The 14,606-nt window shown below is 32.0% G+C and overlaps 2 protein-coding genes and 1 long non-coding RNA gene across 3 annotated transcripts; all 3 read left to right on the top strand.

Annotated features, from left to right (window-relative positions):
- Positions 1-5,238: 5,238 nt before the first annotated feature.
- On the top strand, positions 5,239-6,301 carry LOC110229200. The gene is made up of 3 exons (XM_021028754.1): positions 5,239-5,362; positions 5,549-5,749; positions 5,848-6,301. The coding sequence occupies exons 1-3, from the start codon at positions 5,326-5,328 to the stop codon at positions 6,150-6,152; spliced, it is 543 nt and encodes a 180-aa protein (XP_020884413.1). The 5' UTR covers positions 5,239-5,325; the 3' UTR covers positions 6,153-6,301.
- A 2,985-nt stretch (positions 6,302-9,286) lies between these two features.
- Positions 9,287-10,607, top strand: LOC9316859. The gene is made up of 2 exons (XM_002880746.2): positions 9,287-9,442; positions 9,718-10,607. Exons 1-2 carry the CDS (start codon positions 9,406-9,408, stop codon positions 10,278-10,280), a joined length of 600 nt encoding a protein of 199 aa, XP_002880792.1. The 5' UTR covers positions 9,287-9,405; the 3' UTR covers positions 10,281-10,607.
- Positions 10,608-13,718: 3,111 nt separating this feature from the next.
- On the top strand, positions 13,719-14,394 carry LOC110229563. Its single transcript, XR_002332988.1, has 3 exons — positions 13,719-13,828; positions 13,947-13,995; positions 14,084-14,394. It is a non-coding gene; the product is annotated as an uncharacterized LOC110229563 (long non-coding RNA).
- The last annotated feature ends 212 nt before the right edge of the window (positions 14,395-14,606 follow it).

Genomic DNA, 14,606 nt, shown 5'->3' with positions numbered 1-14,606 from the left:
GATTTCAGACAAGTGTTACCGGTTATCAATGGTGCTGGTAGAGAGAGATTGTGTTGCTGCGCTTAATTCTCTTATATTTGGGAGCATTGCAGAGTTTGGAGCTAACAAAGAATATGAGACTTCTTGCAAACATTAGTGACCTTGAAAAGCGGGAAATAGAGGAATTCTCAAAGTGGATACTAGATGTTGGAGATGGGAAAATTGCACAGCCTAATGATGGAATTGCTATGATTGACATCCCAAAAGAGTTACTTATTACTCGGGATAAAGATCCAATGGAATCCATCATCGATGCAGTTTATGGAAATACCTTTATGGTGGAGAAAGATCCTAAATTTTTTCAAGGTAGAGCTATTCTCTGTCCTACTAATGAGGATGTCAACAACATAAATGAGCATATGCTGAGTATGTTGGATGGTTAGTTAACTTTTACCATTCCTTATTTATTTTTTTCAGATGAATATGATACAATTTCAATACAAGCTTATATCAAATTTGCATCCATTTTCATTCTGTTTTTAGGTGAAGAGAGAATTTACCTAAGTTCTGATAGTATAGACCCTTCAGACACAAGTGCTGCGAATGATGTCGCATATTCTCCTGATTTTCTGAACAGTGTTAGAGTTTCTGGATTGCCAAACCATTGTTTGCGTGTGAAGATTGGTTGTCCGGTCATGCTACTCAGAAACATGGATCCTAATAAAGGTTTATGCAATGGGACAAGATTACAGGTCACTCAAATGGCAGACACGGTAATTGAAGCTAGAGTTATCACAGGTAACAAAGTTGGTAAGATTGTTCTGATTCCTAGAATGCTCATCACACCATCAGATGCCAGATTGCCTTTCAAAATGAGGCGTAGACAATTTCCTCTATCTGTTGCTTTTGCCATGACCATAAACAAGAGTCAAGGACAGACACTATCTTCCGTTGGACTTTATTTGCTAGACCTGTTTTTTCACATGGTCAACTATACGTGGCAATCTCTAGAGTGTCGTCAAAATCAGGTATGAAGATACTTATATCCAGAATATGACTGTTTAAATTATGTATAAGATTATTAATTTTACTCTTATATCAGGTTTGAAGATTCTTATAACAGACAAGAAAGGTAAGCCACAGAGCAAAACAATGAATGTAGTTTATAAAGAAGTCTTTCAAAACCTTCACTAAAGACAGTCATGGAAAGAATCTAAAAGAGTTCTAATTCGACTAGGTAAATATGTTAACTAATCATAATGGTTTTCTCCATTCTTATAGACTAGAGTAGAAGTTGTTTTTATGACTGATGACATTATGTTGTTTTCTATTTTCATTTTCTACAACTTTTCAGCATCAAAACAAGGAATTGAAAGGATGAAGTATACTCAGGACGTGTTTAAAGGGATAAGAGTATGAAAACCATTCTTCTGCATTTGAAGAAGCAACAACATTAGTTTTAAAGTTTTTCATTTTTTGGTATTTCTTTCATTTATTTACCAGACTCGAATTTAGATTATAGAACTTTTTCTTCTTCTAAACAAATGAATGCCATCACTCTGTTTAACTCAGTATATCGATTTTACAATTCTATTATGAATTCAATATTCTAATCTACATGTTTCAAAATCAAATGTTTCATTTGTTACCAAATCTAAAAAACGATTCATGCATCAATCAGTTCAATAACATATAGATCAATTTGTTTAACTAATAAACAATAGTGGTCATTATCAATTACCTGGACATTTATGTGTTTGTCTACTGTTGCAATCAGCTGTTCTTGAATTGCATGCTGAAGTAGATCAACCGTGTTTAGATTCCTCGCTGATCTTCTTCTTCACAACTCATTGAAATCGACAATTTCATTACCGAAAATTTTATTCAAATCTGCAATCAGCTATTGCATAATTTGTTGTTTCTTAAATCGATTCAATCATCAATAAGCTCATGAACTTAATTAATCAATTTCTGTAACTTATAAACAACAATTTCGGATTGAACTTTACCTTTCATCACCACTCCGACGTGCTTCAATTACTCGAAATATATGAACGGATTGGGCAAGAAATTCAATCTGCGTAGTCTTTGAGGTCGAATTTGAATCCGAAAATTTGTGTAGAATTCGACATTAGTTTTCTCGGATTAACTGTCGGAAATTTCTGGTTTGCGATCTGTTATTTGATTTATTTATTTATTTTTTTTTTAAATAAACAAACTGGGCCAAATAAACCCAAAAAAATAGCCCACTAAACAAACCAGAGCCAATACAACAATTTCTTTTTTATATCTAATTATCAATTACTACTTTACTTAAATAAATTGTTAATCTTATAAAACAAAATACAAATCTAATGCAACTAAATATATTTAATTATAAAATAATATATACTACATCATTTTATTACCAATTCATGTCTTCAACCAAATTAAAATTCATGTAGTGTTAATCAATATAAATTAAATTAACCAACTATTATAAGGAAAATATACCAAAAATAAATTAATATAGTATCATTTACTTCTACAATTAAAATATACAATTATCGTCAAATAACTACTACACAATATAATGTCCAAATAGTAATAAACATAAAACTATATGATTAATTCCCTTTTATACTAAATTATTACACTATGTTATTTCTTACATGTTTCAAATTAAATGAACAATATATTTCAAAAAAAAAATAATAAAACCCGTGCTGTATAGCACGGGTCATGATCTAGTTGATGTAAATTTTGTATCATTTAAAAAGAGTGATTTTAATATATATTAATAGATATATCAATGATCTAAATGATGTAAATATATATTTTATATCAATTTGTTTAAAGTGATACAAACTAATAGAAATTGAATCAGTTTTAATATAACAACAATTAATATAATTAACTGTCCAGTAACGTTTTATTCAAGTCCATTGATCACTATATCAATTAGGCTTGGACGTTTAATCTGAAACCGAAAATCCGAACCGGATCCAAACCGGAAAAATCGGATTAAAATCCGAACCGTATCTGACAGATTAACCGATCGGTTATTAATTTCTATATATGTAACGCCCATATTCCAAACAAAAAAATAGATGTTTATGTCGGGAATTGAAGTAGAGTCGGTTCAATTTCAACTGGTTTACTAAAGGGTCAATTTATTAATTAAACAAAAGAGGTGGTTTAATTAATTCTCAGTTTAGTAAAATCCTGGTTTAATCAAATTAAACCAAAGAACCCTATTTTCTCTATATCACGACACCAGCCTCCTCTTCTTGTGTCTCGTGAACTGCAAAAAAAAAGAAGAGAAAGAGAGCTAAGTTTTGTGTGAGGAAGGAGAGCTTGAAGTATGGTGAAAGGAGAAGAGAGGCAGACATGACACGTTTTGGTAGAACAACGTTTCGTCATATCAATTCGTTTCCGAAGATGACAAAATTTTCAGGGATTGTAGGTAAGACTTATATCTACTTATAGCTTTTAACGGATATTTATGAAAGTCAATATTCTAAGAGTTATCCCTGTTTTCGTGAGTTCTTCTGTTTCTTACATGATTTGGACCAGTGTGTGTGTTCAAAGACAGATTGCGAGCGAACCCTCTGTCTGATAGTCACGAAATGTTGTGGGTAACTTCAGGACACCTAGGGAAAGCTTTTCAACGGTGGGATTAGAAATTGAACGGTTAGATCTCGTTTTGTGATCCAATTTTTCAGGCTGACAATTCTGGGATTTTCTCAGAATTTTACAGTTTGGTTTAATTGATATTTAAGATATTGTTGACGTGAGGAAGAAGTCAACTGTGGTTGTGTGGTGTTGTTATTTGTTCAAAAATCATCTCTAAGCTGAGGTGAGTGCGTGACCATGAGCTTATTTAAGCGATTGGGATTATGTGATTGTTTGTTGTGATGTGTAGGTTGGATTTTTGATGGATCCAGAATTGAAATCCGTGAGATGGTAGTGTTATTGGATGATTTTCATTGGTTTAGTTTGTTTTTATGGATTATATGTTGATTTGTGATCTTTAGTTGCTTATGTGTATAGCTCGTAGATGGGAGGATTGCCTAACTAAGTATTTATTGAAATACTTATGCATCTCTTTTTAGACGAGTACACCGATGGTAAAAGTCAAAAACCATAAATAATATTGAAAATTCCGTCTAGGTGGAATTGAACTGGTGATCTTAAAGACACATAAGAGCCTCTCAACCATTGAGCTAAGATAACATTTTCTTCCCTACAATTATGATCAATTGATGTTTCAGAGATTTCATAATTTAAGACAAGGAAATCGTACGGTGGAAGATTATGCAACAGAGTTTTCATGATGATTAATTGTGGATACACATGACTCGGAGTTGCAGCTCGTCGCACGTTTCGTTGGCGGTCTTAGAAAACAAATTCAACACACGCTTAACCTTTTCCAACCATTGACGATTTCTGAAGCACACCAATAAACCCTCACAGTAGAACGACAGAGCCGTGGAGCTAATACCTTTTGGAGTAACATGAATGGACAAACAACGACTCGAACTATACCCGCTTCAACAAGTCCTCTATTGAATGAAGCCACTGTTTCATCTCCAACAGTCCAGCCACACGATTCTTCATCTAATGGTGATCTATCTCGACCTTCTCGTCCTTCAAATGTTTTGAAGTGTTTTTCTTGCGGTGAACCTGTCCATCGACAAACATCATGTCCCACAAGAAATCAACGAGGTTTGCTTGCTGAAGAATTTCAAGCTGACTCTAAACCAGTATTTGATGACGATGGAGATGGAGATGAAGCAGAGTATGTAGTGGGCGATATTGGACATCTATTTATGTTGAGCCAGGGATATTTAGACGACAACACCGATGGTAAAAGTCAAAAACCATAAATCTTTCAATCAACCTGCACGGCAAACGACACGCCTTGATGTTTTGTTATTGACTTTGGTAGTTGTGCTAATTTAATCTCCAAAGATATTGTTGAGAAATTACAGTTGCATACATTTTTATATGTTTACTACAATTTTGAAAAAATAATGGATTAATATGTTTTAAAAATATTTAAAATAACTTTAAAACTAGTCCCCGATTTTAATCCGATTTCCTGATTAATCGCTAGACTCATAACGAGCGTCCAGTGAGTTTTCAGGTGTAAAGCTCTTGTACAATAAACAGAGAAAACAAATTATTTAGATGAGAAAAAATAAACAACCCTCAGATCTAACACCCTTAAAAAGTTTATTGAGATCCAACGGTTAAAAACGTGCCAGGCACAGATGATTCTCTCTCTCGCATCCGTAGACAAATACAAAGGCCGTTCTAACCCTAATTTAGCGACAGAAATCCTCCAATTCTCTCCGTCGAACCATGGGCGAAGACCTCTCCAAGATCGAATATGCCTCCAGTAAGATCTCTCTCTTTCTCTAACCCGAATCTGTTTGTTTAGGTTTTATATGATCGATCTGTCATAGTTAAGCTAGCCCTGATTTAGTCGATCAGTCATAGTATAATAATGGTCAATGTAGATCTAACATATCTTGTATCCTTTATTTCGAAACTCACTCGTTTATGCGTTTTCTGTTTTGTCAAGAGGATGAGACAGTTGTCTTCTGGAACTTGGAGGATTATCCAATCCCTAGAGGTGCCAATCTTGGTGTGATTTATCCTAATATCGAATTAGCTCTCCATAAAATGGGTTTTCATGGTCCTCTGTCAATCATGGCCTTTGGTAAAAATTTGTACCACGACGTAGATGCCTTGTCCATGGCCAATATCGCATACGATCCTGAAGGTGAATGAATATTCCTTTACTTATTAACTTACACTCTTCTCGTTTCTTCTACTTATTATATATGTCTGTAGTAATCTAGGTCTCTTGTTTATCTATAGTTTCACCGGGTGATGATTCTTGTGTTTGGAGGATGATTGGAGAGATTGTTTCTTTCTTAGCAGTGAGCTTTCCCATGAATTATATGGTTATTGCGAAACAACACCCTGAGTTGTACAGGGTTCTTCATTCTATGAAATCGAGGAATCAAATTGTTCTCTTATTACAGCCGCCTGGTGACACCGCACAACAAGATACTCTATTTCCTTCTGTAGAATCAGTTGTTGATTGTACCAAAGTTTTTGGTGGAGGAAAGCCTATACACGCAAGCAATGCCTATCCTTTCTACTGTTTTTTATGTGGTTAGTGTATGAAAACATTCATGTTTCTTCTTTCTTCTGCTAAGCTCTGTCTTTGGGTTCAAATTGTTTTCTGTTTTTTTTATTCCAATGGACGTGTTTGTAAGCTCTGCTCGAATGCTTTTTTTCCTAAGAATATATATATTGAGTTTCAAAAGAGGAGACTTGCAAATATTTTTATAATAGAAGAAAATCAATATCGTGCATTAGCTAATTCTGTCTCTTACATTCATTTCTCTGTTAATGTTTTACCACCTCTGTTCCAACCTGTACAAAGGCATTTGGATCCTACTTGGGTATATCTCTTTCACTATTTTGGTATCATTGTTTGTTTCATTAGCAAAGTTTCTTCTATTAGACAAGGCTTGATAGAATCTTTTGACATAGTACCTTGTGCTGCTTTTACCAGAACTTGTTTTCAAACATCCAAAACCCCCAATGTTTCTTCTCAAGTCTCAACTGGCATAGTGGCAGGTAATAATTTCGTCTTTCCGTGTCAATGCTCTTGGGAGGTTTGCACACTTTGTCTCCTCATGGCATAAGCTTTAGTTGTACGGTTCTGTTTTAAAAACACACAGATCACACATGGGTTTGTACATCTTGAGTTTGCTTTGAACCCTCTTTCTCCTCTAGAGTCTTCTCCTTCATATCTTCAAATAAAACCTTTTTGTTTTAAAAGATTCTTCACTTGCTTCACTCTTAACCGAAACTTACTGTTATGTATTTTTATTTCGTAATTCGTTTTTGATTTAAGTCTTGAAGATGGGATTGTCTGGATTTATCTCTAGTATTCTTTCTTCTACCTCTCATGAATTCCAAACTTCAAAATGTCTCCAAGAGAATATAAAAAAGCTCATGGAAAAAAACGACATCAAATATGTCTCTAGTAAGGATGACCTCTAACTCAGCAGTGCTATGCCCACTTAGACATCAAATACATTCCCCCAACACCTATAAAAACGACAACATAAGCACATGACTCAAGTTTCATGTCCATTTTTAGAGCCAAAACATCAACAAGTGCCATATAGTTCAATAATCCCGCGGAACATGCGTTCAAGACCCCAACCACAATCAACGCGGTCCGGCTTGTCTCATCAAATATGTTTTGTATTCCCATCCCTAAAGCACTCCTACACGATGATGTGATCGAGAAGAAATATACTATTATTGTCCCGTTCGTTGTCCATCCATATTGCGCCTTTATAATAAATAACAATTTAAATTATATGTAAGAATCAATTGTTTGATTACTATCAAATCATACATATAAAAGTAAGGTTTCACTCTTCCTTGTTAGTCCACTTGGCAAAAAAAATTTTAAAAATTATTTTCAATTAAACCACAAATAAAATTGGAGCTTTTGCAAAAATGCCACTTTTTCAATGTCACTTTTCAAAAATACCCCTTTTTTAAAACCTTATAAAAAATGCTCTTAAAAATATAAGATTTACCCAAATATGTATGTAATATTATTAAAACATACACAAACTACATTTCTATGTATCTAAAATCTTATAAATACTTTATAAATACTTTTAAAAACCTTTAAAATATCTTATAAAACCTTTGAAAAACCTTAAAAATCCTTTAAAATAACTTGTAAAACCTTTTAAAACACCTTATAAAACCTTATAAATACTTGGATCGAGTCTTCAAGTAATAGTTACAATCCATAAGTACCTTATAAACCTAATAAAACTTTATAAAAATTTCAGATTTAAAAAGGGGCATTTTTGAAAATGGACATCTAAAATGGACATTTTTGAAAAGGGGCACACCAAAAGGGGTATTTTTAACAATTTCCCAATAAAATTTACTAATAAACAAATACATATATACCTAAACGGGTACATATTTTGGTATTTTAATTTCTAATATTTTGTCAAAATATTTTTTAAAATCTTTACTAATAGCAAAATATTTAATAATATAAAACAATTAAAGAAAAATGACAAATCATATACTTGTACGATGTTTTATACCAAATTTTATTCTATAACATTTTTTATTAAAACAATAATTTTAATAACATTAAAACCCCTTCTCTCTGTCCCTGATGATGTCCATTCCAAGGATTCTAGTGGCTGGTCCTAGATCCTTCATCTCAAACTCCTTATTCAAACTCTTCTAAGACCTTGATCTTCTCCAAGTCTTTAGCTGTTACTAGCATATCATCCACATAGAGTAAGAGAAATATCTGATCATCAATGTGTGATCTCTCTCTCTGTATATACTTCATGTTAACGATGTCAAGAGCTACATACATTATCGATGTGCTTGCGGGATCTGTCGTAGTATGTGTGACAAAGTTTTGGATAATTTGTGTTGTTGGACTTCATCTTGTTTTAACTTAATGTTTTGCGAAATTTGAATTTTTTTTTTCTTAAGAATCTCATAGAAATTTTACCATTGGAAGAGAAAATGGTTAAAAACCTCTCATAGAATTCTTAGTTTTGAACTTTGCAAAATTTAAACAAAAAAAGTGGTTCAGAACCCCCAAAGGGTTTTACCATTGGAGATGGTCCTTGTTCGCCTAGCTCTGATTACTCTCCGTGTCATCGCTAGGCCCACCCTATCCGCCTAAGTTAATGACTAATCTCTTAAAAGAATCGGTTATCTGATTACTTTCCGTCTAATCCGATTACTTCCGCCTAATTCGATTACTCTCTGCCTAATCTTATATATCCCGATTATTTTTATATTGCAAGTAAAAGACAACTTTTAGCTTTTGTTATTCAAACATTTGAATTGGAAGTTTGTAATGTTTTACATTAACTTTTGTTCAAATTTTAATAACAATCATAAACTTTTTAATAAAAATCATAAAAATTTTATCTTAAAATATATTTTTATGTATTTACTATAATTTTGAAAAAAAATATTGGATTAATATGTTATAAGAATATTAAAATCGGGAAAATAACTCAAAAGTAGTTCCCGATTTTAATCTGATTTTCTGATTAATCGCTAGGGAGATTAGTTTTCAGATAAGGGAGATCGTGTAAAGCTCTGGTACTATAAAGGAAAAAAATTATTAAAATAAGAAAAATAAAAAAAAACAACCCTCAGATGTAACGTAACACCTTTAAAAAGTTTATTGAGATCCAACGGTTAAAAACGTGCCAGGCACAGATGATTCTCAGCCGCAGCGATAAAACCCACAAGCGCTCTCTCTCTCTCTCGCATCCGTAGACAAATACAAAGGCCGTTCTAACCCTAATTTAGCGACAGAAATCCTCCAATTCTCTCCGTCGAACCATGGGCGAAGACCTCTACAAGATCGAAGATTTCTCCGGTAAGATCTCTCTCCATCTCTAACCCGAATCTGTTTGTTTAGATTTTATATAATCGATCTGTCATATTTAAGCTAGCCCTGATCTAGTCGATCAGTCATAGTATAATAATGGTCAATGTAGATTTTATATGATCCATCTGTCATAGTTAAACTAGCCCTGATCTAGTCGATATGTTATAGTATAACAATGGTCAATGTATAGATCTAACCTATCTTGTATCTTTTATTTCGTAATTAACTCGTTTATACGTTTTCTGTTATGTGAAACCGTGCAGAGCCTATCACACCCGTCGAAGGGGCTAAGATGGGTGTCTTTTGGGACCTCCACGGTTTCCCATTCCCTGATGGTGTCAGTCCTGATTGGATCTATCAGAAAATCGAATCCGCTCTTTTTAAGATCGGCTTTTGTGGTAAGATGTCAATCTGGGCTTATGTTGATGATGAGAACATGTCCTCCTGGGGTAAGTTTTTAGGTAAGAAGACGTGGAAGGCTAGACTCCACTTCCTTCCTGGAGGGATAAGACCCGATAAGAGAATGTTCAGTGACATTCTTATATGGGAAAAGGACTCACCTGTGGACTTTCCTGAGCCAGCATCTGTGGTCGTAGTCTCTGATAAAGTCAAATGTGACCCCTATTTCTTGGACATGCTTAGTTCGATGGATATGGGTAGACACTACCATGTTTACTTAGTAGATCCAACTAAGCGTGTTCCACCAGAAGATTCTGGATGGCCAATATTGCTCTTTGTTGAAATGCAGTCTTTTGCTAGAAAGAGAGGACGGGAAGACGAAAATCCCACAAAGCGTAGTAGAGCAGATGTGGGAAATCAGGGCTGATACTGATTATATGTTGACTATCTATCTTTTGTTCCTAGAAGTTGCTTGCGGGAATGTGTCACAGAGGTGAGATGGTTGAAGCACTGGATTTTATATCAAAATCTCAGTTTATATTTTAATCTCTACTTTCTTATTTTTAATTTTTTAACTTCACTTTTCAACTATTTAATCCAATCTTATGTGTTTAGTTAAGAAATGTATTAGCATCAATGGACTTATTTGCGGCCTTTCATCTAAATCTGAACCCGCATGTACTGAAGTGTTCACATTTCTTTTGGTTTTGTTGTATAAGACAATAATAAGTTTAACGTTCCCCACATTATTTAATTGCTCTACCCTGCTTTTTCTTAAAATGAAAATATTCTGAAACCATGATAGAAAAATGGTGAAGAAGAAACTTAACAAACAATAATCTGTTCTTAAACTATCGGCTATTAATGGAGAACAACATCAAGTACTTCACTCTGTTGTATCCTTTGGTGAAGGGCAGTGTTTTCATGCCCGACCCGGACCGCCCTACAATTAGGAGACGCGCATCTATACTAGTATTTTTGATGTACATTTTCTATCGGGTGGGTGAAAATATTGTTTGAGATTTTTGGTACCTGACCCGTTACCAAATGTATTTCACAAAAAAAATTTTGGATCGAGTCAAAACATATCCAAAATTGTGAACCGGATATTCTATATTTAATAATATAAATATTTAGAAGGTTTGATTTAGATTTAAATTTATGATTCTCCTATCATCATATATTAAGAAAATCTCATTTTTTCTATCTATATTGTGATTCAAAATTTTTAAAACGGACATATAGTACCCAATTAATGAAAAAGGTGTGTGTTCTACGTCCAACATCGGCTAAAATGTTTATAAAATGATTCAAAGTCATATTATAAATAAGATAAATGAATCCAAATCCGAATGAGCAGAAAGCTTTATTTAACAAGCATCCAAATTTAAAAGTTTGTATACAGATTAATTCAGTTTTTAATTAAACAATTTAATTTTATCGGAAATATTAAATTTTAAACTCTTTAAGAGTTTTAAATATTATCATTTTTTCAACATTTTAAATATTATCATTGATTTGATATATTTAAAATTAATAAAAAATTTATAATATTATGAAAGGCATAAATAACAATCTACATATACATTTTTACAGGGGATTTTTGCAAAAAGTCTTTTGGATCCGGGTTTGACCCGGTTTTAGTCTATTCGGATTTTGGATAAGCAATTTTAGGGATGTTGTCTTAATTTCAAACTAATAAATGAAGCCTTTATTAATTTCAAACGGAAAAAATTTATGGCAATATTAAAACGAAATTAATTCCTTTATTAATTCATATTTGTTAATTTCCTTAACTTCTCCCCACACCTAATTATTAATTTTCTTTAAGAGAATATGCGTATAATAAAACAAATAAGTTACCTATTTTAATGGTAAATAATCTTATTTGTTATATATATATATATATATATATATATATATATGATATCTTTAAACTAACCATATTTGTTATTTACCTTAACTATTTCTAACCATAATTATCTAACTACTTATTTTTATATAGAAAGAATATGTGATTAAAATAAATATTTTGTAAATATTAATTTGGGGACAAATTCTTACGAAAATAATTTGTTTTGTTATAAAATTTAATGTTTGTTATTTTTCTAAATTATTTTTGAAACTAAATTACATAAATACTAATAATAATTTGTCTACACCATAAAATGAAAATAGTTATTTATTTTAAATTTTTATATAATATTACGTAATTTGTTTTAGTTATATTTTCTGATATAGGTGAACAAATTATTTTCGTATTTATGAAAATTATAAAATCTAAATTAGTTTAAAATTTGAAATAACTATAATCCTAAATTTTAATCTTTATGGGTAGGTTTTTTTTTGTGACCAAAAATATTCAATTGGATCTTTCTTTAAATTTTGGCAATATCCAAAACGAAATTAATTTATAAACTCTAAAAATATCTATATTTTTAACTATTTCTATATCTAAACACTTTATTTATGACATATATTCTTCACGATTTTTACAGAAAAAGATATAAAATATGATGAGTTAATGCTAATTAACAAATTTGAGCTAATTTTTTACAATCTCTCGACCTAATTTAAACAGAATTATATAATTCTCATTTCACTTTTATTTGATGTTATATTTATATTATTTTGAATTATTATAAAATAAATGTAGTTAATAAATTGGGTATTTTTGATAGAAATAATGATAATCGGATATATGAGTATTTTTGACAGCAAAAATAAGAAACCTTACCGGACTTGTATGGTAACTTCTATGTAAATTATTCAATTTAAAATCGAATATTAAATCAACAAATACAATTCCGAAGTATATGGTAACTTCTTCGTTATTTAGGGAAAAAATTTCGCTAAGATATATAGAATCTTCTAATTATCAGATTAACCATCAAATATTCTCTACGATCTTGAACTATGGAAAGTCATAAAGTTGGTTTACTGCAAAATTATAAAAATCGCGAAAGCGCAAATCAAATATGTTAAGATCTTTAACGATAGAAACTAAAATTAATTTCGTTTAGATATTCTGATGCGATTAACTATAGCATATCTACGCTAATTACTTATAGAATATTTTGCAGAATATGCTTTTCTTAAAACCCTAATAAAGCAACCTAATTCTAAACATTATAAATATAGGCTCTGCTATTCGGCAAATCATTTTTCATTCATCCACACACACTTCTCTCAGCATCTATGCTTCAGTTTTTGAGCAATCTAATTTTTATTTTTCATTGTGTATTCTCTATTTTCTATTAATGATGTTATGTTTCTACGATTTTAATTCTTTTTTTTGTTTTGATATCTCAGCATCTATGCTTCAGTTTTTGAGCAATCTAATTTTTATTTTCATTGTGTATTCTCTATTTTCTATTAATGATGTAATGTTTCTACGATTTTAATTCTTTTTTTTGTTTTGATATCTGTTTAATACAAACGCGTGCGGCGTGTCTAAGTATATGTTTTCCTAAAAACATAGTATTTTCCTTACCCCTAAAACATTCATTACCAAGATTTCAAAATTTCATTTTACCGCTAAATCATAATTAATATGACAGATTTTTATTGTAAACAATTTATCATTTTTTCATACACTACACAATTTTCTCTACTAAAAATATACAATATTAAAATCAATGTCACAACATGTAAAATTAATATTTCCAGCGGTATACCGCGGGCTCTCAACCTGAAAAAAGAAAAATTAATTTTATTATTTAGTAAAATTATAGGCCCGCGGTGTACCGCGGGTTAATTTCTAGTTTGATAACAATTTGATAATTTGTATGTATAGAGGAACCTAACTTTCCATAATCAAGTCTGATAATCAAATTGTTATTTATGCCTTCTCAATGCAGGTAACGTTGCCCAGATTACCTTTTAGGAGATCAATTAACTAGCCAAGTAAAAGCTCTTCAAAGCATCATGCGCTTGGTACGCTACTATGAGACTTCAAAGAAAGAAAAAACACATGTAAATTAAACGCTCAGACATCTACAGAATTTCCTTATATATTGTTGTAGTAGTCACTCCTTCAAGTACAAAAGAGACATTTCTAGAGCAATTTGATAATAATATCTCATTGGTGCAGTCAGTGCATGCGAAGGATGTTTGAGGAAAGAAGGCCTTCAGTCTAAGAGGTAATCTGGGCAACGTTACCTGCATTGAGAAGTCATAAATAACAATTTGATTATCAGACTTGATAAGCCGTTTAATTTTTATGTAAAGAGGAGCATCAAGGCAGTGAAACAAACATGTGAGAAAGGAAGAAGCGACTTGAGCGGTAGGGAGTGTGGAATGAGAAGTCTAGAACTACAGACAGAGCCTAAAACAAACATCATGTACAGGGGCGGACCCAGATTTTTTTTTAACCCAGGTCATAATAAGAAAGAAAGGTAAAAAATTTAACAAAAGATGTCCAACTGGGAATCGAACTAGTGTTTGGAGGGGTCATTTAATGACAGATTTGCCAACTCAGCTGCAGTTTCTTTATGGAATCCTTTACAGAAAAATATTTATATGATTATTTTACCAGGTCAGTTGACCTTCCTCTCTTCTTAGTGGGTCCGCCCCTGATCATGTATATATTTAGTCTATCACATAGTTGAGTTTGCAGAAAATAAACTTTTTTTTTTTTTTAGATTTACTGACTTACAAGAAGAAGGAGAAGAGGAAGAAGTTTCAGCCCACAAATAGAACTTGTCTGTAACCAAGTTCAGTTCTTTGCTCGATAACACGTCCAATAGTATCT

The sequence above is a fragment of the Arabidopsis lyrata genome, assembly GCF_000004255.2.
Source record: "Arabidopsis lyrata subsp. lyrata unplaced genomic scaffold ARALYscaffold_4, whole genome shotgun sequence".
In the NCBI taxonomy this organism is placed as follows: domain Eukaryota; kingdom Viridiplantae; phylum Streptophyta; class Magnoliopsida; order Brassicales; family Brassicaceae; genus Arabidopsis; species Arabidopsis lyrata.
This window is presented reverse-complemented; position numbering and strand designations above follow the sequence as displayed.